This window comes from Topomyia yanbarensis, chromosome 3, assembly GCF_030247195.1.
Source record: "Topomyia yanbarensis strain Yona2022 chromosome 3, ASM3024719v1, whole genome shotgun sequence".
Taxonomy (NCBI): Eukaryota; Metazoa; Arthropoda; class Insecta; order Diptera; family Culicidae; genus Topomyia; species Topomyia yanbarensis.
In genome coordinates this window covers 271,932,147-271,955,337 of record NC_080672.1, presented here as the reverse complement: position 1 = coordinate 271,955,337, position 23,191 = coordinate 271,932,147, and the positions used below count along the sequence as shown (strand labels likewise).

Below are 23,191 nucleotides of genomic sequence, written 5' to 3'. Positions count from 1 at the left end.
TTGAGAAGACGGATGTTTTTCTTATATATACGATGGTATCAAATACGACATCATCGCGCAGACATATAGTTTTAGGTGTACCTATGAATTGCCGTCTCTTATTACCAAGAGTAATCTTCAAAAAAATACTTGGTTGGAAATGAAGTAAATCCAAACTACGCTAAATCTCGACTGACTGGATGCATCCTACGGGTAGCATCTTTTTAAATTCTCGTTGAATGTGAAGATATATCCTTGTACGATTTCGACAGCTAGGATCTGTGATAATTATATGGAGTATCATTGATCAATATTAATGTTTCAAAGGTTTTCTTCCATTCAATTCCACTATGTTTAATAGTAGAGTTAAATGGAAGAAAACCTTTGAAACATTACGTACATTCCACTAAGACCTCCGTTCGCGTATATATTGTGATCAATATTGTTGCTCTTTGTTCAAAGCCGTCCATCAGGATTCTTCTAATACCACGCATCTCAAAAAAATAGAGCAAATCGGATGCCGCAAACTTCCGTAACTTCTTTCCGTAATATCCTAAGAGGAGAACAAACGAACTATACTGAAGGGAGCAACGGAACCGGGTATCACCTTAGACTATTTACTATTTAAACAGATTTGAACTAAAAATGTTGTATTTGTATACCATATCTAGCCAAACATTTGAAAAGAACCCATCTGTCAAACGTAAAAATAGAGGAAATTATAAAAGGAGTTTTGAATTTGTTTCAAATTCATTATAATCTTATTTAAAAAATTGTTACTATTTTATTTCGTTTGATTGCCTTAGATATATCTTACATTTGATTAATAATCGACAACAAATAAGTGTAGCATGGGATTTAACTTTAATAAATTTAATAGAATCGCATTCAAATGAATAGCTAAAGGCCAGTCAGCAGCTGACTTCATTCAGTAACATAAATTATGCTAAAGCTACAAAGTGCAGTGTCGCGACTCGATTCATTATGATTGACAACTATACTAAGCAAAATTTGAAATGCAAAAACCATCTTTTTATAGTACGGTAGCAAGTTTTAAGCATTTGATTTGTGTTTATGGATACGAATTTGTAAAATCTAGGCTACGATAATATGTGAGTCCTACTTAAGGGGATTTTTTTAAATACAAACTCACCGAAAAGCAGCCATTAGATACTATTTAGAGATGTTTTCAAAAGTTAATTATAATAGCCAATAGTTCTTAAATAAACCAATTAAAATAATATTCGTTTGCATCAATTTCATCACGAAGTATATAAAAACAAATTCCTTTGAACTGATGGTCTACCTAAAACCAAAAAACTATCGACTTGCTGTTCGAGCAACTTTCATTCAATTTTTTGATGACATGCATGCGAAAAAATATTTGGAGTAGTTCGATTTTCTTATTTCCTATATAAATTAACCATGAGACTATCTGATCGAATGTGACGTTTTAGTTGTTGAAAAATAAATGATCACATTTCAAAACAGAATGATTGCTATTTCGAATTTTACAACTTTTGCTTGTATCTTTTGTATGCCTATCATTTGATATTTGCATATAAAGACGAAAAGTTGATTGCAACAAAAATCAAATGGCAGTCATCCAAAACACAACTGCCAATTGTTAAAGGGCCAGGTCAACAAGAATATCATTCGATTTAACGCTACAGTTTTGGTACAGTGTGGGTACTGTCTCCATGTATTTACGGACTGAAACATGGGGTCTCGCTCTAGCATGTTGTATCCCCCATTACTTTGACATGTGTGTACCCGGGGCAATAGGTGTCAAACTAATGGGCCTAGCATATGTGAGAGCGAGATGATAAATTTTCAGTCTTAGCAGCGACATGCGACTTCTAGTAGTTATAATCTCTTTTATGCACACACATAAGTTATATATGCATACTGTTATAGAATGGGGTTTATGTGCCTAATAGTTATGTAAATGTGAATGTAAATGTAAGATTAATATTTCTTGTAAATACACACATTAGGTTTATGTTCCAGCAAATAGTGTCTATATGCCTCCGTTAATTGCAAAAATCTATGTGTAAAATCAATAGGCATAACGTTTACTTTTTTTGAGTGTAGCAACATGGCTTCCACATATCTTCACCTTAATGTGAATTTACTGTATCAGTTTTTTGCTGAACAGTAAAATTTATTGTTACATGAACTTTTATCGTATATCTACTGCGAGGACTCTGCATCGAACAATGTTGAAACAGTAATACTTATAATAAATTTTTTATGATTATTTGTAGGATAAATACTATTGTAAAATTCTATTATATGGAAAGTTTCCTATCGATGCATAAATAAAATTCTGCGTGTAGGTTGTTCGTAATACTGACACTTATTTCTTTTCTGGTAGTGTGTAGGCTTCTTTGTCGACCGAATGACATTTCGAAATAAGTGCGTGTGTGTACAGCTGTAAAATGTATTTTAAGGTACGCTCAACGATTTTTCCCATCGATGGCGCAACGAGTGTCGTGTAAAAGCAGTGTTTTATCTATAAAATGACTTGATCTGCTGGTTTTTGCGCAAAAAAGTTTAAACTTATTCAATAATAAACCTATCATACAGTGATATGAAATGAACTCAGGACAAGCATCTAGATAAACATCTTCATTTGGGTACTGTTCGGTGTGGAATCTGGAATCATAATCGTAAGTTTGACAGCTCTGATGAAGCGTTCTGTGGTGACGTTTTGTGTGTAGTTGTGATTCGGTTCGTGCGTGTGCGTGTTGTGTTGCGGTTGAAAACGGGAACGCCATATTGAACAAAAGAAGAGACGACTGAAATTGACCTGAAGTTTTACTAGTTCGTATAATCTCGACTATCGTCAAAAAAGGTAAAGTGCAAAGTTTTGTACAAGAGCAGTGTATTTTCACCATTTATCGGAGCATCGCGGAGAAATTGGAAGAACCTGCGGCCAATTACTCCTTTCGGCTGAGTGAGAAGCTCGACGTTTCCATTCCAGAATTGCCTCTGCTAGCAGTGGTTGGCAAAAGTTTGGTTCAGCTGCGGAGTGTTTTTGTTCTGCGCCCCCGATTTCAGTCATTGGATTGTCGGAAGAATCTTGGCTGAGTTTTGTGGCACCATGAATGAAAGATCGATTTTTGTGCTGTGATTTGGATTGGAATAGTTACGTTCACGGCCGTTCGAAGCTTACGGGAAGAGAATACCGGCGTTCCGAGTTTTGATACGTTTAGTGCGGAAAGAAGGAAAAGAAAAAGTTTGATTTCCTTACTTGGGGAATATTTTTTTAATGCATGGAAAATACTTTTTTGTCGTTCAGTGATGACAACGCCACGATACCATTTGAATCTGACATGTCACTATTGTATGTATCATGACTACAGAGAGGAATCGATGACCAATATCTGTTAAACTATAACTAGTGAAGATATTAATTTGAAAGCATTCCGTGCATTCTGTATGAATTTTAATATCAAGTAGGCTGACGGAATTATTGCACATTTGGTAAGTAGCACAAAGTCAGATTGAATAGTTTTTTTTACGGCATCCTTTTGGGTGAATTTAGTTATGGATTTTTAACAAATAATTTCGTTAGTAATAAATTAGAATCTCACTAGTAAATTACTGTCGACTATTTTGCCATGATTCGCATAAAAGTCTCAACTACATAAGAACACCGCTTTTAATGTGATTTTTACGTGTATCAAGGCAGTAAGAGTTCACGGTGAGCTTTTGTAATGGTCAGAATGTAAATTTCATCCAATAATATTATCGTCATCTAATACCTCTTCTTGAATCATGAACTTCGACCCTATCACTTTGCGGGACAAATGGAAGTCAAACGCATGTGAGGACATTGATATCACTATTATCTTACTCCGGACAAAACTCAGTATAGACGCCGTGTGGCTGCTGAGAGGTCGTAAGAAGGGATCAACACAACTCTCTTCTATTCTTCATTTCCTGCCTCCTATGACTCTATTGTTTTGTTTTGAAACGGTAGGCGGGGTTAGTCCATCGAGCTCGACCTTTAATAAAAATCTAACAAATGTCTTCGTTGTCTTTAAATATTTTTGAGAACTGAAGAATCATCAATTTAGACTGTCTTCGACTACCTTTACCGCACAATTGAACTGTTGAAAATTTTGCAGAAGATGTGTACTGAGCATTGGAAGGTAAAATTGAGCAGCTTCTAGCACTGCTAGAGAAGCACTTACCATGACCGAATTAGGTTTTTCGTGTTTTTCCAAAACTTTAAAGAAAAACGGGTTTGGAACTCGATATGCACTGGAAAATAGTTGGGCATGAAAGAATTAATTTCATCCATATTATTTTAATTTATTTTTTCGTTTGATCCTTATTATTCATTTCATTTATCTAATTATTATCTTTTTTATTCAGTTTGTATATTTTATTCAGTTTCTTCATTTTATTTTTTTGCCTTTCTCAATAGAAAGGTATTACAATTGCTCTGAAAACCGACTTTTTAACGGAGGCCCGGAGGGCAGAGTGACATATACCATTCGATTCAGCTCGTCGAGTTCGGCAAATGTCTGTGTGTATATGTATGTGTGTGTATGTGCGTCTGTGTGTGTACGCGAACATAATCTCACTCACTTTTCTCAGAGATGGCTGAGCCGATTTTCACAAACTTAATCCCAAATGAAAGGTGCAACGTTCGAATAGGCTGCTATTGAATTTCTAATGGATCCGACCTCCGGTTCTCGAAATACAGGGTTATGAGTACGATCACATAGAAAATGTCGATTTTAATAAATTCTGCAATGAACGTATAATGGTGAAAATTTTTCCAAAATGTGACCACAACTGCTTCGATTTGTAGTACTAGGTCACTAACATCCATTCAAAGTCTCTTTGGCCACATTGGCCACCATCATCGATTCTGGAAGCCACGGCGGAAGTATCCAAATTCAGAATAACAGTCACATCGGTTTCTCGGAGATGGCTGGACCGAATCAACCAAACTTAGTCTCAAATGAAAGATGTTGCGTCTCCGTAAATGGCTATTAAATTTTATCGCGAACCGACTTCCGGTTCCGGAGTTACGGGTTGTGGCGTGCGATCACATAGCAAATTGTGATTCAAACCGATACTCCGATGAAAGCAAAACAAACTTTCGTTGACTACATTGACCATCATAGACGGTTCCGGAAGTGCCCGGGGAAAGCGGCCATCTTTCAAAACTAGCAAACTCATATCAGTTTCTCGGAACTTGTTGGGCCGATTTTCACAAACATAGTCCCAAATGATAGCTATATTATCCCTACAGATGTCTATAAAATTTCGCACGGATCGCTTGTATGGTTCCAGAAATATAGACTGGACCGTCCGGTCACATATGAAATTCCCATATAAGCCGGAACTCAAAATTTCTTTCAAAGGGGCGACCCCATGAAATTTCAAAAATCGAATTCGTATTTTTGATGCCAAACAAAATGCATGAAAAGTCGAGATTTGCTATCTCAAAAAAAAAAAAATTTCATAAAGATCGACTTTTTGGGACTTTGCCGATTTCGCATTTTTTTTTCAGTTGAATATTACCGTGGCTGTTTTTTTCTTTTACAAAATTTTAGAACTCGAATAATGATTTCTTTTCTTGTATATTTGTCATGTCCTATAATAATAAAATGCAATATATGCATTTGAAAGCTTTTAATGAATATAAACAACGCAAACATTCTCGGGTTCATGATTGAGAAAGGTACAATTACACCGCTAGGTGAATTAAAACAGGTTTTCATCCCCCGATCGCTTTGCATGCTACGTTATTTACGAGGGGGAGGTTAGAATTTTGTAACCAAATGCTACGAGGGGGAAGGGAGGGGTCAAAAATCGCCGAAAAAAGCTACGTCATTTATGTACGGCCCCTTACCTTGACCGAATCAGGTTTTTCGTGTTTTTCCAAAACTTTAAAGAAAAACGAGTTTGGAACTCTATATGCACTGGAAAATAGTTGGGCATGAAAGAGTTAATTTCATCCATATTATTTTAATTTATTTTTTGGTTTGATCCCTATTATTCATTTAATTTTTTTTATTATTTTCTTTTTTATTCAGTTTGTATATTTTATTCAGTTTCTTCATTTTTTTAACTCTTCGGTCATTCTTTTTATTTATTTCATCCAATTTGTTAGTTTGAAGCAATTTACTCTAATAATTTTATAACATTTTGAAATATTGTCCTCTCTTCATTTGAGCATTATTTCCTAATTATTTATTTTATTAGTTTGATTTATTTTAATCATTTTGCCCATTTCATGAATTTGATAACTTTTTGCCTTTCTTATATAAAGAAAAGCTATGCAATCACTCCAAAAATCGAGTTTACAACCGAGGTCTGGGGAGCCGAGTGTCATATACCATTCGATCCAGTTCGTCGAGATCGCAAAATGTCTGTGTGTATGTATATGTGTGTCAAATAATATCACTCAATTTTCTCTGAGATGGTTGGACCGATTTGAACAAACTTAGTTTCAATTAAACAATATAAAAGACGGTTCAGATGATACATCAGCTTCCGTTAACGTCGACGGAACGTCACCGTTCCATCACGATGAGTTAAATGCGGTTCTCGTGTGCCCGTTCACACGTGCCGCACGTCAAAACGTTCCGTGCCGTTGATGTTGTGTGTGAACGCCTCCATTTAACTTCATGCAACTAATCTTGACGTTCTGTTAACATTCCGTACCGGTGACGGAAGCCTGATGTATCGTGTGAATCGTACTTAACTCTCCCATAAGACGCCAGTGAATTTTTTGTTGATCGGACTTCCGGTTCCGGAGTTACGGGTTGAAGAGTGCGGTCACACAGCAAATTCCCATGTAAACTGGTAACCCTATTATGACCGAATGATGTAATACATATTCAAATACATTCAACATTACTTAGATTTGCGAGACTAGATCACTAATAACCAATCAAAGTAGCTTTGACCACATTGGCCTCCTATGACGGATCTTGATGCCCCCGGGGAACTCGCCAAGCTCCCGAGCTAATGCCAAACCTATTTCCCAGCAAACTCAACCGATTTTTACAAACTTGGTATCAAATAAAAGATCTAATACTCCCATGGACTGCTATTGAATTTCGTCAGTTCTGGATTTTGCTTCCGGAATTACGGTTACAAAAGAATTTCTCATATAAACCGGTGCAATCGTAATACCTTATAGGGTAAAAATCTATTGAACATCAAATTACTTCGATTCGCAGGCCTAGATCATTGATGGCAAATCAAAGATTCTTGGAATATATTGGCCACTATCGATAATTCCGGAAGGTCAGGGTTCCGGGTATATTTCAGAACTAAAGCCACCTCGGTTTTCACTAACCTAGTCTCAAATGGAAGGTATAGAATGCAGTTGGTTGTTGCACCCTCTCAAACTTACCCCTTCTCACCCCCATCTCTCAGTCCAAGCACACATCCGCATTTCCTTCAGTATGGCAAAATAAGTTAGGTGGTTCCCGACGCAACCTCCCCCTCTCATGAATTATACCCGCCCTCTCTCACAACCCCGCATTTCTCATTTTATTTTACATGAAGAACGAACATGTTCGTTTCAAGTGTGCCAACGCAGTCATCTTGTTCATCAGATTCATGGCAGTCGGCACTTATATAGGTATACTTACCAAGTGTAATAAGAATATAACAGACATTTCCACATTGTCCTATTGATCGTAACCAGCTATTGAATCATAGTTTGGATCCATGAGAAAGGCACAATTACACCACTAGGTGGATTAGGACAGTTTTTTTTTCATTTTTCTTTGCTTGATTATTTTTTAGCTTTATTTGCTTTATTGATTTTCTATAATTTATTCAGTTTATTCGAGGTTTTATTCGTGCATGGCTCAAAACTGTTTATCTTACCTCCAATTGGGTGCCAACATCGCGTGAGTTCTATAAACTTATAAATGATCCAACATTGATTTATGTGAGAAATGTCTCATTTCACTGTTAGATCGGTTTTTCGAATTCAAAATGGCGGCTCACGTCGACTTCTGCATGCTAAACATCGTCTTTGAACTTGAAGTCACGCAATTGCAATCATCCACACATACTTACACCCGCTATCTTGCCAAAATTAAAACAACTCGGTAATTAAGTGAATGTTTTAGCATGAACCCACCGCTCGCGCGATCATGAATCGGTCCCATTAGGAAGTCTCTACCCTCGATCCTAACAGCATAGCTTCATGCCTTCTGTTGTATCAATAAAAATGACGCTCATATTCACTGGCGACATGATCGGGAATTCTAGTGATATTCTTTTCTAGAATCTGAACCGTACACTGAAGACACATTCCACGCACTTGTATCGCTTATCTCATGAAAATAAATCTGCTAATATAAGTAAAAGTTGTTCTGAAATATGTTGGTGTAGGTTTAAGGCTCCCAAATCATATATTTACAGAAATTTTTTAAAAGAATTTTATGACGGTCGTCAATAGAAACCAATAATACATTTATGACTCGTTTTTAATAATTGAATTCATTCTGCCGCACTACACCGACAGGTTTGTAAGAAAATTTATTTGGAATAATCTTAAATTCCATTTTATTGTTCACATATTGTACAAAGATTTCATCTTCGGACGCAGATTTATTGAGTGAATTGATCATCGGATTCAAGGGGGGCAAAAATTGACCATTTTTGCGTTGTCCCCTAACGCAAATATCAGGTTTTTTCAATTTTTCATGAAAACAAAGCACGCTATCTATGAAATCTTTTTAGAAGCTATTAGTACTCATCAATACCTTTCTAAAAATATGCTATTTGTATATAACAAGCTTTGGAATCGTTCTTTCAGAGGGGTGCACTGAAGTGTTGTCCCCTAACGCTTTCCGTTGCATTACGATAAATCCTTCTGCAGAGTTACTTTGAGAGCCTACAGAACAGTATATGGACATAACAGATATAACCAACCTATTTCAGCAAAAGTCATGCAGTGTCATAGGTGGCCTCAGGGGCTGGGAGGGGGGGGGGGGGGGTTCCATTAAGGGGGAGGCCTGATAATATCGAAAAATTATCAAGTTTTTTTTATTACATATATCAGTAAATAAGCTATCTAAGGATAAATCAACAATTTCAGAACAGAGTTCGAAGTGATTTCAAAGATATAGAATGGAACGCATTAGAATACCAAATAAGTATGAGAGCACGCGGAAGAATTTGGTCATAGGGAATAACACTCACTCGTCGTCACATTCTTTCAAATTAGCGGGATAATTATTGACTACTTGGAACTAACCCGATTTGTCTTTTCGGGATAGATTTTCTTCAACATGAACCAAGCATCGTAGTTTAATGCCGTTTTTTTATGTTTGTATACGTTAAATTCAAATTGTTATCCTGAGGATGCGCATTTCTTAGAATTCGCTAATAAAAGATACAATTTCACGAAATTCTCCAGTTTTCCATTATTTAGATAATTCAATGATAAGCCAGCCATCTGAGCCATAAGACCGCAATTGTGTGAATTTTTTTAACAATTTTTTTTGTACTCTAATATATCTAAATTTTCAAAAAGCTGGATCTTACCCTTCTTTTCCAAAAATTGCGTAAAACGGCTACATTTTGATTAATTTCCGCAATCATCACTAATAAGTGTCGTTTTGCAGATCTATGAGTAGAAACAGTTGTGCAAACGCCAGAGGATGAACTGGAAGGGCGATATTCTCTTTCGATTTTTTTTTTTCAACCGTGTTCCTCGTATTTCGCGACAACATTATATACAATATGTAAATATCATAACTGCTCGACTGAGTATAATAGTTAGACAGTCTTTACTTTGTTGAATTGCTTCTGAGTCACTGATTTGTAACGTAGCAAGAAAATAAATATTGAACCACCCTATGGAGTATTTTATCTGCCCTAATCGCCAGTCAATTTTATTTTCAAGATTTTATAAGGTCAAAAAACAAAGTCAGTGCATCAAACTTACATGAAAAAATTTAGTTGGTGAACGAAATAAAAAAATTGAGTCACCCTAAGAAACAGTTAATTTTATTTCATATATTTTCCTATGTCAATCAGGAGCGGATCCAGAAAAAAATTTCGGAGGGGGTCCAAAATTTCGACTTTAAAATGTTCATTGTACAATACGTAATATGTAATACCCTCATTTAATTAAAATCAGTTTTGGTAATCGAATCTGGTTTGCAAAGAATTTGAACTTAGAATGTATTTAAAAAAGAAACTTTTTTAAAAATTATCAAGATGTTAAAAATTTTGGGGGGGGGGTCCGGACCCCCAAGACCCTCCCCCTGGATCCACCACTGATGTCAATAATATATTAAACTTACCAAAACTACTTCAAAACCACTTTTTTCGATCCATTAGAAAGTGGCGATTGTGGTCTATAATCTCTTCTATACCGGGCCACACTGTGATATGCGGTATGTCCTGTTCTCATTTCATATTAATTTGATTTCATAATAAAACACATGAAGGTGAAACTAGAAATACATCTGGTTTGGCATTTCAAATCTTTATTTTGAGATATTCACAGGTTCAGAGGTAATATACATCGCTTTGTTTGAGCTTCAACAAATTCCTCAGTCGCGTTAGGGGACAACACTTCATATGCGACCGTTTGTGTTCATTTTGGTGTTGTCCCCTAACGCAGTGTTCGCAGCGGTCGTGAAAAAATATCCTAAAAACTCGAAAATCTAAGTATACAGTATTGTTCTGTGACTAACGATGATCAAATTTCTAGAACAAATAGATGCTCTAAAGTTCGAGACAGAGCAGGTTTTTTGATAAATACAACTGTAGGGTGGAAAATCAATTTTTTGCGCTGTTGTCCCCTAACGCGACATTTTCACCTCTCAGAATAGAAGGACAACCTGAAAAACATCAAACCCGTAACATTAACGTTGTGTTAGGACTTTTAAAGTATTCAATTAAGTTTTTTGAGCGTACATCGTAGGATTTTTCAAACGCCGAGCTGTTAACAGTTGCAAGATGCGTGCAAACGTTGTCCCCTAACGCTGGAATGTGTCTGAAAATTAAGTATAAGATTCACGGCCCGCGAGCGATCATCTAAAAACACACGCGAGTATGTGAATGGGCACGGTTATAAAATCGAATTTACACACGCGAACACATACATGCGATATACACGTTAACATACAAATGTTCGAGCCCTTCGCGATCATCATCGCAACCCACATCCGCGATTTCGCCAACATGATAACATCCCGGTGATAAGGTGAACATTTCAGCACTTTTCATTTTCAAACGCGGTCTCAAGCGTGAACCTACAAACTCACGCGATCATGAATCGGTCACTGCCGGAAATATATTCTCGGTATCACCAGTCTAGGCACATGTCTGCATTTGGACCAATCAGCTCTCATATCCACTAGACAACATGTTCCAGGGCGACATGGCCGGGAGCTCTAGTGGTATGGGGTAACATTCCCTGTCTAGTGGTAGGGGGTAACATTCCCTGTCAGAATGTGATCCGTGTACCGAAGACTAAATATCAGAGTGACGGTCCGCGTGACCATCCAGGAGCGCGCGCAAATATGTGGACGGTCACAGGTTACACAATCGAATTTATACACGCGAAATCACATACACACGAGCACACGCAACAAACACGTCAACATACGAATGCTTAAGCCCTTCGCGATCATTTACGCATATCTACGTCGGCGATCGCGCAAACTTGACTACATTACGGCAATAATGTGAACGTTTTAGTATATACGAAGTTTCAAACGCGCTCTCAAACACGAACCCGCAAACGCGCGCGATAATGAATCGGTCACGTCCGGAAATCTTTACCCTCCGTTCTAGCAATTTAGGTCCACACAGTTATACCAATCAAAAAAATTAAAGCGTTGTGTACATGACACGACCACGGTGACATTAAAAATGCAACCATTTTTGTGAGCCTGCCATATTATTCGTGGAAAACAAATCGGCAACTTCAGTTGCCAAAGAAACGATCGAAGCATTTTTCCGTCAATGTCACTTTTCTGATTCAAATTTTTGTAGGTATTTTCTTGCTTCCATCCAATTGGTCAGTTTATTTGTTTTATCGCACATTTTTCGGGTATTATTATAGAATATAACTAACCCAATAAGAGCGAAGTTATTTACCAAAGCACGAAATGGACATTTCATGTGTCATTCTTCTGAGTACGATTTTGTGGTCATAATAAGGACCGTTTATTGTTAATATTATTTCACCGTTGCCTTGCCAACAACAATGCGACTTCTGTACACGTCTAGTGATGGAGGCAATTTTGAGAGCGCCTTCGTTTGTTGCTGCTAACGGAGAACGTTCCTTCCAGGAACTAACGCAGCGGACGCCGGCGATAAACGAACTGATTTCAACGATGATCAAATGTAAACTGAAAACATTTTCCCTCAGACAATTCGTTTTACGTATCTCAGATGCGGTTCATCGCCAAAAAGGCGGTGCTAACGAATAAATCACCAATCAAAACACGGCTAATTAATGCTTTTACAAAATAATTTCTATCAAAATTTACGGTCATCGTATCCACTACGGAATCTGCTACACAATTGTTATGATTATTTCCCAAATCACGCAAGAATCTGTTTGTTCCGTACAGTACAGCGGTAATTATTGGCCGTTTGTTTATGAGAATCGTTTAGGTACGTACGTCCGTACACTACTCGTCGACCATCAAGTATCGAATAATAAGGTAAAAAGGAAATTCAGCACATATATTTAGAACTTTTGTTTTGTTTGATTGACCTCTTAAATGCTCTGTATTGACGGCTCTGCTCGGAATAGCCGCCTCGTGTATGCACATTTCCCCTATTTGGTGAAATTTTTCAATTTTAGTTCAACCGATTTTTAACAGAATCCTTATATAGTACATCAATCTAATTAGCAATTATATTCAAGTCAGGTGTTTCTGAATCGATTGGTGTATAAATGATTGAAATCCGTCAACTAGTTGCGAAGTTATAACCGTACAAACCTTACATAGTTTCGTTACATAGGAGATTTTCAAAATTTAGAATGACACCCAGCCCCAGATAGTGGAGTAAGACATTTTTAATGTCAAAATAAAGCTCATATCTACTGGACAACACTTTTCAAGGCGACATGACTGGGAACTCTAGTGATATGGAAGAACCCTTTTTCTTCTAGAATCTGAACCATACACGAAAAATGAAGTATTAGATTCACTGTCCGCGCGCGATCCTTTTAGAACACACGCGAATATGCGAATGGTGCACGGTTATAAAATAGAATTTAAACACGCGAAGTTACATACACGTTAGCGCACGCGACATGCAAACGCACATGCGATCGAATACGTTAACGTAAAAATGCTCGACTCCTTCGCGATGATACACGAGATCGCGAAGTCCCTACGCCCGTACATACTTGAACCGTACAATGAATTTCACATTCAGAATCACGGCCCGCTGCAATTGGTCTAAAGCAGTGCTTTAGTGGGCGTCATTGGCTGTCTCGTCTGCAATTGTAGAGTGTAATTTTGACCTTGGAACTGTTCATGTTTATGTTTTACTTCAAAAAGGGGCATTTAGTGCTGAGGACTCCGCTCCGGTCCTTCAGAGATAATCTCAAAATATTCCGTTTCGTCCGTTCAATTGAGGATTGCAAAGATCCCCAGTAATAACTTGAGACCTTCGCTGAGTGTGGTGTATCAAAAATTCGAATGATATTATAGCTGAGCTCTGCTTTTCAGGTCGCTAAAATAACCGAGGGGAGGGGTTCTGGATTTTCACTCGCATGATATGGTCACCCTATTAAAATTTGATAATGACAATATCGTAATAACTACCAATACAGGCTGGGACAGGGGTACTTGAATTATGTTATAAGATGAAGGGGAAATAGTACAGTTGTAGGAAAAAAAAGTATTCGCGAGAAAGGACTAACACTGCTAGTATTTTTACTGTATCCATTAATAGTCGGTTGATCCGCTTCAAATATAGGAGTGGAAAAAGAATACCAGAACGTGTCGATGGCTTGAACGTGATGGCAGGGAAAAGTTTAACTAGGTTGGACAAACTAGAGGACACGATCATACGCCCTTCGAGACAAACATGCGCTGTGTGTATGTATGAATGTATCTATGTAGGTATGCATAGATGTATATTTGTGTGTATGTATGGAACTATGTATCCCTGAGCAACATGGAATGACAACGTCTGAGTCTGAGTCCATAATGCTCATGGGAAGCCGATTGTGCGGTCGTAGGTGTGACCATAAAGCACTGCACACACCGACAAATGCAACGGTGAGAAGTTAGGTGCTCAATGCTCATAGGTTGCAGAAATTTATTGTTGAGACAGCCCGATTGTGCACTGATAAATAACAAATATTTTGAAGAACATGATAAAGTTAAGGTCAAGATCCCCGTGTACGTGAGGGATAATATAGTAGACCTACGGCAACAGGATCGGCCTCCGGCAACGGGATCGGGATAGCCCAATTCGCTGATTCATCTTGCAATAAGGTGAAGTGATCCCCCCGGCATTGTCAGCGGTGTTCGGTTGGTGAGAATGCAACTAAACCGCTCTATTTTTCCTAAACGGTGTTCCGACAACTGAATCCCAGCCACATACTAATGTTTCTAATCCAATGTGGTGAAGAGCTTTAGGCTTTCTCACATGGAATTCGAACCACACGTGAATGTCCTAGTGATTGTTTTTGAACTCTTCCAAATCTACTTCCGTCTTCCTTTTTTCTGCCGATCAGCGAAATGGCCAGAAGACACGGCAAGTCACAAATCCCCGACTACACACGGGAAACGGGCCATTTGAGACAATTTATTATTATTTATGAATTCTGAAGAGAATGCCATACGTTCCGGAAGCATGTAGAGGTCGTAATTGCGACAAATTGATACTTGATCGAAGATAAATATAGTTTCAGATTTTAAGAAACGTATTTCTTTTACATAAAAAAAGAAATCTTTGCTGAAATTTTTTAGAATTATATTGATGTTTACATTGTCGAATAGCGTAAGCCCCTATTGAACAGTAGGTGAATGGAGAACGGTGAGTCTAGTTGTATGGGGTGTGCAGGCTGGGCTCGACGGAGCTGTCCAGGTCAGTCTTGGATGTCACATGCATTTGGAGCAGCGTCGGATGTTGCTTCAGATTGGTATCAACCCCGATTCGGCAGTTTTCACGTCGCCACACGCGTTGCGGCTTGGTGGGGTCAGGATGGTATGGAGGGGGCCGGTTGGGGTTGTCTGATGTATTTTTGCTGGTCGCATCGTTGGCGTTTCTGCATTGGGATCGGCAGACAGCCTTGATTGATAGTGGGATTTAGGAGTTTGGTGTGATAAATAATGTCTTTTACGCTTCAGATGGTTAATGTTCGTGCCAGTGGAGTTCCTTGAGCGTCTCATGTGCGTGTTGCGACGGAGGTTGGGGATTCGATGGGGGAGGTCTCTTCTGTGAGACGGCGTCGAGGTGCCGGAGGGCATGAGCAGCGGAGGGCTGGTTTTGCAGGAGGGAGTGAGACACATTTTACTGCCATTGAGGTGAAGGCTGGGAGTGGTACTGGCAAGCGTCTAGTTTCGGGAGCTGTACGGGATGGGCTGGGCCTGTGGCCTTCGACTGCCGTGGTCCATTCTCATTGGTTCGGAGGTCTTCTTGGCAGGTTGATGGATATGTGCTCCTACTTGCAGGTTGGTAAATTCGCTTGGGTGGGGGACATGTTGACCCTGCTGGTTGTCGACTCTGTTGTGCTTGGGTGTGAGGCTGGCTCGTGGGGGGGAGTGCTGGACTGGCACCTGGGGGATAGCTATTTATTCATTTTTTAACTCGACCAGGCCGCCGGCTCTCGGAAATGGTAAGCAGCCTTTCAGGTCGGTGTAGTCTGTTAGAGTCAGACAAGGCGGACAGTCGGTTCAGCAGATTTTGTGGGGAGTGATGAATAGGTGTTTCTTATGTCCTTTATGGGCGAAGATTCTTTTTGTGAAACCCTGGAATGCCTTCGCTCGTCTACGTGGTTACGATAGAGGAAGGTTGGGGATTGCCCTGGTCCGTAATGTTATGAATACGTGTGTTGACTGGCACAGGGATAGTTGAGTTCTGTTGTAGGATGGAGATGAAACAGCATAGTTGTTCTTCCACTATTTTAAACAAGCATAGTGGTATTACAACATGATAATTCAATATTAATTCGTCAAAAGGGCGAAACTGTTTTTTGTAAACAAACTTGTTTCGCTCATTAGTCTGCTGCAGAGTGGAATTTCATGAAAAATATGCGTTAATGTAAATTTTTACCCTTCGTAGAAGTAATTTCAATTGTTTTCTGCGTTGAAATTATAGTAAATTAAGAGAAACCATCAAAATAAAAGTTTGTTTACAAATCTTATTCGCCCTTTTGTAAATTTAATATGGAATTCAATCTGATGCCGATCAATCATTAATACACACTAGAACAGAAAGAATAACTGGTAGGACAGCTGGGGGAAATTTAGTACACTCAAGTTTTTTTTTGCGCGGTATTTTTTTACGCGGTTTTTTTTACGCGGATTTTGAAATTTACGCGGTTTTCATTTACGCGGATTTTGAAATTTACGCGGTTTTCATTTACGCGGATTTTGAAATTTACGCGGTTTTCATTTACGCGGTTTTTGAAATTTACGCGGTTTTCATTTACGCGGATTTTGGAATTTACGCGGTTTTCATTTATGCGGATTTTGAAATTTACGCGGTTTTCATTTACGCGGATTTTGAAATTTACGCGGTTTTCATTTACGCGGTTTTCATTTACGCGGCTCGTAACCCCCGCGTAAAAAAAACCTGAGTGTATTCGTGGACATTGCGGTTTACAGCGCTCTCTGATTTACTTAATAGTTGATTGATCCGCTTCGGACCTGGAGGACCCGGGAGGGGACCAGGAAGAAAACGGAAGCGGAGTCAATGCGAAGTTTTAATTGCTCACAGACGACTTAGCACGCGTTGTTAGGGCGGGATACCTTGGACTAGACAAAATAGAGGACTTGACGTTACACGACGAGACAAACAGGCGCAAAATTTAGACCTCCTCTCGAGGACCGGTGTTTACTTGGCAGACTCGCGCCGCGGACCGAGATCCCTTAAGCTATAAGCTGCAGGTCTATCAGCCCGCTAAAAAACAATAGTGCAAGCCCCTATTGAACATAACCTTAAATGGAAATGAGAAAAGTGCACTTACACCACTAAAGGGATTTAAACAGTTTTTTTAGTATTTGTTTTTCTGTTCCAACTGGTTTCAAAACCGATTGTTTTCGTATAAAGTGACTGCAGATGGAATGCAGCCCATTCTACACTAGAAGATACTGTTTTCAAATCGGTTGCAAGATCTAATGTCAACACTTTCCTTTCAGAAAAATCCGTCTATTTATCGGGCCAGCCATTAGCAAAAAGGCCGAATGGTTATCCTTAAACGTGAATAGTGGTAATCTATTTAAAATGTCTGGACACAATCCACCTCACGGACGACTAGGCCAGCCGAATTCTACTTGGAATCCGCTACAGGTAACAAATAACCCGGCTTTGTCGATGAAGCCGCGATAAAGTAATCGTATGCTTTCAGGTTCCCTCGTATATTCCTCGGCAGCCACAGTTGGCTCACATGTCCAGTGAACGGTCTCTGGCGAGATCACCGCTAACATGGCATACCCCGCCCACTCATCAGGATCAGCTGTACAACTTTATGACTGCTAATCACAAAAACGTAAGTCACCTCGATTATCAGACTACGAACTCGCGAATTTATATATACTATCAGAATCTAGAAATAAATCCCTTGCTGCCAACATTTGGAAGAGGTGCCGGTATGCCACTAGGATCAGTTGACCTGTCTCTATCGTCAGCCTCCCGTAGCACACCTTCCCCGAAGGGGAACAATCATCAACAACCAGGGCCACCAGGTCCACATGGTCAACAGCAGCATACTTCGGCGATGCCATCAATCATTCCGCCCGTTCTGGGAGGACCCCTGATGCCGGACCAAAACGATCATTTTCATCCTAAAATGGTTCCTGGTCTCGGTCCACAACAGCAACAGCCGCAGCATCACATGAATACGTAAGGATTACTCTCTGTTTTGGGATGAGATTTGTTGCTCAAGTTAAATTTGTTTGTTTCTTTAACTAGGAATCACAATCGTTCTCCCTCAGCAAGCCAAATCGGTGGCGTTATACAATCGACTGCAGCTTTAAAAGATCGTTCTGGACACCATTTGTTGGGAAGTTCCGCTGGTGTCAGTAGCGTAGGGGCAAATTCGCAAACCTCGTGCAGTTTCCTCGGTAATAGTGGAAACAATAGCTTAGGACTTGGATCCGGTAGCGCCGGTGGTAATGGATATTACAACATGATGAGCAGCAACAGCAGTGGAAGTAATAATAACGCTTCTATTGGTGGTAATACTAGTATTAACAACAGGCCGCTGGCTGGACCTGCCGGTGCAACCGCTCCCTCTTTAGCAATGGGACTGGTCGGCGAATTCGCCGCGATGCTCCCTGGTGGATTGCATATCAAGGATACCAAGCAAATCAATAACGAGGCTGGCGGAAGAAACGGCAAGGATAATGTGAGTACATGATTCTTTGTTATAATAACAGCTACAATTTCGGCTTTTATTGTGTGTGAAAGGACCTTCAAGTTTAATTATAGAAGCCATTAGTGTAAGATTACTGTAATGAGAAAATTAATTAAACACTCTTCCAGGCCCCTGCCAATACTGAACCATCCGACCTGGTTAAAGATATTATAATGCATGCCATGCAAAGTACTGCAGTTTCTGTCTCACCCAAGCAAGGTAGGTTCAAATCTCGGTTAAGGTTGAACAGAGAAAGCGCAAAAATCGAAAACGAAAAAAGCAGTTTTTCTTCACACCATGTGTTAGATTTTCATTTAGGGTTGCCACCTTTGGAGAGGCTTTGACCCGGAGATTTTCACTGATCGGGAGAGGGTGGTGGATTTTGAGTGGAACAATACAGACATTGGAATCAAAGCGATTGCTCGGCATTTTAGAGCACTTTAATCACTTTTAATTACTACGTTAAAGAACGGTTTTATCGGTTTAAGGTGGTGTAGTATTTCACTTCCCCGACTAAGTGCCAAGAATACAAAAGCACCAGCTACTCTCACTGTGGATGATAAGTCGAACGAGCATTGCTCTCCTCCACAACTAACAGGAAAAGGAGAGCAAAGGAGGCAGAGCTGCGGCATCACACTATGTGATGTCAGTTATTCTTCACCAACAAATTTTTATTTCGCAACAAATGGGCAAAAGTCACCTCCCTAGCCCAGTTAACGATCGCTGCCGGAGTAGCAACAACACCGGAAGAACTCGTTTGATGTAGACCTAGTCAGTTGGATTAGAACAAATCTGCTAGACCTTAGTGCAGCTGGTGATAAGCACCACTATGAGTGAAATGATTTGGTAAAATTGCAGCAAAAAAAACTTTTTTACACCATTTTGAACGACTTAGTGGAATGCAACATTTCAATTGTAGCACATGACGAAATATTACTTTCCTTAACCCTCCAGAAGTCGCGCATATGGCCTACCGAACGAGCAGCCGCTGGTACCCTAAGACGATTTCGCTAGATTATCAGAGCGCGACTGCGGAAGGTTAATTTGTAGTAATTTTATTTGTTTTTCATTTTCATTGCTTTGTGAAAGAAATTAGCAATATTTGGTGAACTCATATTCGCCACCTTGAAACGAAATGTTAGTCGGGCAAAATAAATCTGAACAAGAGTAATAGTTAACTTAGACTTCTTAAATATTTTGTAAAGAATCAATTAATTCCAAAAAAAAATTCAACCTATGCTTCTTCCCACCAAACCCGGAGAAATTGATATAAAATCCGGAGATTGCTCCCGAAAACCGGAGGCTCCGGGTCAAATCCGGAGGGGTGGCAACCCTATTTTCATAAAAATCAATCAGCAGTACTGTAACAACATTCTACATAAGCTGATTTATTTTTATGAGGATCTAACACACGGTGCGGAAAAAACTGCTTTTTTCGTTTTAGATTTTTGCCCATACTCTGTCCAACCTGAAAGAATCTGCTGAATAATCGAATGAATATCGATTTTTCCTAGACTCACAAATACGTCTACCCGTTCCCCCGGCTCAAAGTCCTGCGCGAAGTCCGCCGCCGACCAATGCAAGTGTGGACAAACCATTCCCGATGATTTCTGCGGATGTGCCATCTACAACGGAAGGAACTAAAACTGCCGATAACAAAGCCAGTTTGCCACAAATAACGCCAGCAAATCTACCAGTAGCTACAGAAACAATCAACAGCGATCGAACTTCCCCTAATCAAAGCATTACCACGAGTGAAGATTCTGCCGATTCAAATTCAACTAAATCGCGTAGACGACGGAAGCCAGATCGGACCAATAAGATGGGCTCAGGTGAGCTGGAGAGGATACATGATTTTCTCGGAGGAGGTGATAATAGCACAGATAAGTGCGAACGAATCGACGGTATCGATCCTATGAGGCCTAATATAGCAGTCAGGAATGATATAGCCTCACTTGCGCTTGAAGGAATCAGCAGTCTCAGTCAAGGACTTGCCAGTGATAGTAGTCATAGTCCCCATATTACAGATCTGTCCGATAGTACACGGATAAACCTACAAAATTTGAATGAAAGCAATAGCAACCATGTTGACGAGTCGATAAAATCTGCCACAGTAAACTCAGTCATATCTAGTGTGCTTTCGGCCGCTGCTGACGCCATGGAATTAAATCGGAAGGATAGCGAGTCGAATTCAGATGATTGTGAGACTATCGATAAAATAGCAGCGATGATATCCAGTACTGAAATTGATGCTGTTCCAACTCAAACCGCACTCAAGCCACCGGCCGATACAATTGCTGAGCTGGCGAAAAATGACAACGAATGTAGTAGCTTCAATGGTCCAATGATACAAGCCAAGGGTTCCTTAATTGCCGATAATGAAAAGTCACAGTTTACAAAAAATGATGCTGATGAAAGTTACGAAGAGGTGTGGTTGTTCTATTGTATAGCTAGGTTCATGGTTTAATGCATTTTGTACTTTTTACAGATTGAAAATAAGTTAGAGGAGATGTTCGCGGGAATAGAAGAATCTTCACCATCATGTTCCAAGTCATCGTCCACTATAGGAGAAAAGAAACTATCCCCATCGAAGCAGATAAACGAACCAACGGATATTCTTGTTCAATTATCAGAAAAATCAGAAGAATCTGTGGTTACAAATCTAAGGGTTTCTCCCGTAGAAGTAGACAGTTTTTCGACTGAACCAAGCACAAGTGGAACACAGAAAAAATTGGTGACTCCAGCAACTAAACGAACAATTTCCGGAAAGACCTCCGGTGCTTCTGGAACATCCCCAAATAGAAGGAAAAAAATATTGAAGAAAAAACCTAACCAATATAAGGGAACATTTGCAGCTGCTGAGGAAAGGGCGGCCACCTTAAGTGCTAAGTTTAACAAGAAGCCGCTAAGCAAAGGAAACGGAAAGAAAGGAAGTGGCTCTGGGTCTACGACGAGTAAAAATGTCAAAGTAAAGACGAACGAGAGTGGTGGACCTGTTGATCCCAGTGGCAAGTATAAAGGACCTTTCGTACAAGTCAAATCCGACGGTAGCCACGTGGTGATTAACACCCCAATCAATGAAGACGACACCGAGAAGGCACAGAACAAGACTAAGAAATTTACCACTAGCATGAACAGTTCCGAAAAAAGTAAAATTCGAGGTCTACACGTGAGCACACTAAGCACCAAATATGACGCAGATACTACAGACACAAGTTGGATGTGTGTGTTCTGCAAGGTGGGACCGCACAAGACTAGACTAGGAGATCTCTTTGGACCGTACATCATCAGTACCAAGTCAAATGAGTTCCAACAGAGCCAAACTGATGAAGATTATTTCAACGTGAAACGGACGCGGGATAGTCTTGCCTCGAAACTATCGACAACGGGTGAATCTTCTAGAACGGCGAGTCCGGTAAGCATTAATTTCGCACTAATGCGTGAATCAAGGTGACAAAAATCTATCAAAACAAACGATCAAAATACAACACGGAATTGAAAAACCAAACATTTTCTATGTCTGAAAAGCGAGTTCTTCTGTGTGAAAACGATTTTGTGGAAAGTTCAATGAAATATATTTTTCCATGGTGTATTTTGGGTCGCACATTATTTAAATACTTGCATAAACATAGCAATAAATTGATTAGAGACATTTAAAGTCGATATCTGAATAGAAAAAAGCTTAAAAATTCTGACTTCACATAAAATGGAACCCTTATTAAAACGTTTCAATTTTCTGTTTATTTTTGTAGTCCAAGTCGAAGAAAAGAAAAATTAGTGATCAAGGAGTGGTTGCCGCACCGAGTGCTAGTGATACAAACATAGGAGCCACATCACTACCGGCACCGGACATATTCTACGGAATGGTGAAGGCCGGAGACGATTCCTATGAGGTGTGGATGCACGAGGACTGTTTGGTTTGGGCTCCTGGAGTGCACATCGTTGGCACGCGGATTGTTGGTCTCGAGGCAGCGATTTGGAACTGCTGGCGGCATCATTGCCGACTCTGCTCTCAATATGGAGCCATGGTGAGCTGCTTGCATCGTGGATGTAACGAAGAAGCCCACGTGGTATGTGCACGGAAAAATAATTGGGAATTGAGTGATGAGTTCAAGTCAAGCTGCACTCAACACTCCAAAACAAACTCTTGAGTCGCTGGACGCTAGAAGGTTCTTTTGTTTGTCAGGTTTTTGTTTTATGTTCTTTGCCGAACCAACGATTATTGGTTGGTTAAGTAATGTTCATCATAATAAGTGCATCTCTTCGAAGTGTTGTTTATTTTGATCAACTCATTTTTTGTATAAGGTGCGAGATCTAAGACCTCTGGAAAGATATTATGGAGTGATTTTTACAACTGTATCTGGAAAACGAAAAAAAGTCACAATTCAATTTACGAATGTACATTTTTAGCTTGTAAATATAGTAAGCTAATGTATGATATTTTAATTATTTTAACTTAGAAACCCACGAATATAAAGATATTTGGCGTGATTGATGAAGTACGTTTCATGACGATATCTATCCGGAATAATTGTGAGCAAAATAATTTATTTAATAGCGTTAGTAATATCTTGGAGTAACTGAACATAATTTTGGATAGGTTAGTATGTTTTCTTCTGGAAAAAATGCAACAATATCGACATA

The 23,191-nt window shown here is 39.4% G+C and overlaps 1 protein-coding gene across 3 annotated transcripts; it reads left to right on the top strand.

The window, feature by feature from the left end:
- Positions 1-2,443: 2,443 nt before the first annotated feature.
- LOC131689127 (uncharacterized protein CG5098) lies at positions 2,444-22,987 on the top strand. 3 transcript variants are annotated; one of them, XM_058973986.1, is made up of 9 exons: positions 2,444-2,651; positions 17,331-17,481; positions 17,540-17,680; positions 17,735-18,033; positions 18,103-18,538; positions 18,676-18,766; positions 20,062-20,975; positions 21,036-21,962; positions 22,300-22,987. In XM_058973986.1, exons 2-9 carry the CDS (start codon positions 17,416-17,418, stop codon positions 22,696-22,698), a joined length of 3,273 nt encoding a protein of 1,090 aa, XP_058829969.1. In that variant the 5' UTR covers positions 2,444-2,651; positions 17,331-17,415; the 3' UTR covers positions 22,699-22,987. The 3 variants fall into 3 exon arrangements, with proteins under 3 accessions (XP_058829969.1, XP_058829968.1, XP_058829967.1); XM_058973985.1 differs by having other exon boundaries at positions 2,444-2,836; XM_058973984.1 differs by having other exon boundaries at positions 2,444-3,468.
- Positions 22,988-23,191: the final 204 nt, after the last annotated feature.

Bases quoted from the DNA above. Each gene is read 5' to 3' on its own strand.
- LOC131689127 (XM_058973986.1), top strand. From the start codon at position 17,416: ATGTCTGGACACAATCCACCTCACGGACGACTAGGCCAGCCGAATTCT. The intron at 17,681-17,734 runs GTAAGTCACCTC...ATATACTATCAG, and splicing joins TGACTGCTAATCACAAAAAC to AATCTAGAAATAAATCCCTT. The intron at 18,539-18,675 runs GTGAGTACATGA...ACACTCTTCCAG, and splicing joins GAAGAAACGGCAAGGATAAT to GCCCCTGCCAATACTGAACC.